The sequence below is a fragment of the Pygoscelis adeliae genome, unplaced genomic scaffold, assembly GCF_000699105.1.
Source record: "Pygoscelis adeliae isolate BGI_AS28 unplaced genomic scaffold, ASM69910v1 Scaffold448, whole genome shotgun sequence".
In the NCBI taxonomy this organism is placed as follows: Eukaryota; Metazoa; Chordata; class Aves; order Sphenisciformes; family Spheniscidae; genus Pygoscelis; species Pygoscelis adeliae.
The window spans coordinates 19,872-21,326 of NW_008825288.1; the positions used below are offsets into that span (position 1 = coordinate 19,872).

General features: G+C 38.0%; 1 protein-coding gene across 1 annotated transcript in view; it reads left to right on the forward strand.

The window, feature by feature from the left end:
* The first annotated feature begins 399 nt into the window (after positions 1 to 399).
* The window catches only part of LOC103921864 (protein-glutamine gamma-glutamyltransferase E-like), a 13,964-nt gene continuing 12,908 nt past the window's right edge, over positions 400 to 1,455 (forward strand). The window contains exon 1 of the mRNA XM_009329899.1: positions 400 to 485. Within this exon, the coding sequence (XP_009328174.1) occupies positions 476 to 485 (10 nt within the window). The 5' untranslated portion in view covers positions 400 to 475. The remainder of the gene's footprint in view (positions 486 to 1,455) is intronic.

Genomic DNA, 1,455 nt, shown 5'->3' on the forward strand with positions numbered 1-1,455 from the left:
TCACTGTAAATATTGCTCATTAAGTATTCCAAATTAAAAACAATGTGGTGCAAGAAGGAGTTATGCTATTCCTGTAATTTTATCATTATAACAGAAAGAAAAGCAACTAAATGCTGAATTTCTTATAAATTTAAATACATTAAGAAACTCTTAACAAGTGGCCAGACTGTTAGGGTTAAATATTCTGCAAGCTTCAGATGTTAAGTTGCAAGGAAGTGAGATCAGGATGAGGGGACTGAGAGAGCGAAAAATGAATGAAAAATTAATCGTCAAGCCCTGTTGGTCAGATAAAGGCTGGGGAGCAAAGGTGGCTATTCAAGCTCCGCCCCCACAGGAAATATTGCAAACAGGCAACTTTAGACCTAGACTTTTAGCGAAGTGAAAGGCACTAGCCATTCCTTGAGTCAACAGAAGTAGAGGAGGCCATTCAGAGGAAAGCTCCAGAAACTGCTTATACAGGACATATTGATCAGATATGGGCCAAGGTGAGCAACGGGGAAGCCCCTTCTATGGTGCTCTGTTATTTTCTTACATCCATACCTCATGTTCAGTTCTGTAATGGACACTGAAAGATCACTACTTCTCTAAGGAGTTTTGATCCAGGAAGAAAAAGGAAGAGAAAATTCTTCCATCAAGTGTTAGGAGAAGGATTTTCACAGGAATTGCATTTTTTTCACTTACTGTGTGCATGGGAAAAGCAAGCTTATCAGAATGAGATTTGGGAGAACAGTTATATTATTGATGCAAAAATGTTGTATTTTGCAAATAGAAAGGAAGAGAAAGTCTGCAGCTATTTGAAGTTGTCAGACAAGTGCAAATGAGAGACCGACAAATCTGACATAAGAGAAAGAAGCAAAGCAGAACTTGAAGAAGGTATTGCAAAGGCTGAGGGAGGCTACAATGAGCAAAGAAGGTTGAAACCTGAAGTTAAAGCAGAGAGGATACAAAAATGTAGGGGATTTTTTTTTGGTGGTTTGTTTGTGGCAGTGGGGTGGTTTTTTGCTTACATGCTAATATTTATACCTATGCAAATTTAGCAGTTTAATAATTATAATAAATGGACCCATGTTGCTTTTCCAACCTTGCCAGATAACTCCTGCCTTTCTAAAGACAAATCTCCCCCACCCCTCAGCTTGTTCTACAATAGATGTGCTTCATTGCTAAGTTTCTGAAGATTTTTTTTTTAAAGTAGGTATACTCCCAAAAAATCAAAGTACGTGCTGCTCGCCTCGATACTGTAAAAAAACCTGTTCCCCCCATTTGAACTGTGACTACAGTGCTAAGACTACTAATGTAGTTCTGTTAGGGCTTGCCTAAGCTTGATAAACTTAAGATCATGCTGTAAAAAAATCTTTACACTAATAAATCTGGTTGAACATGGGATAATGATTTTTTTACTCAATAATGGCACAGGGTAGCTGTGTTCCACTACTAAGGACCAAATTCTTCCTCTTT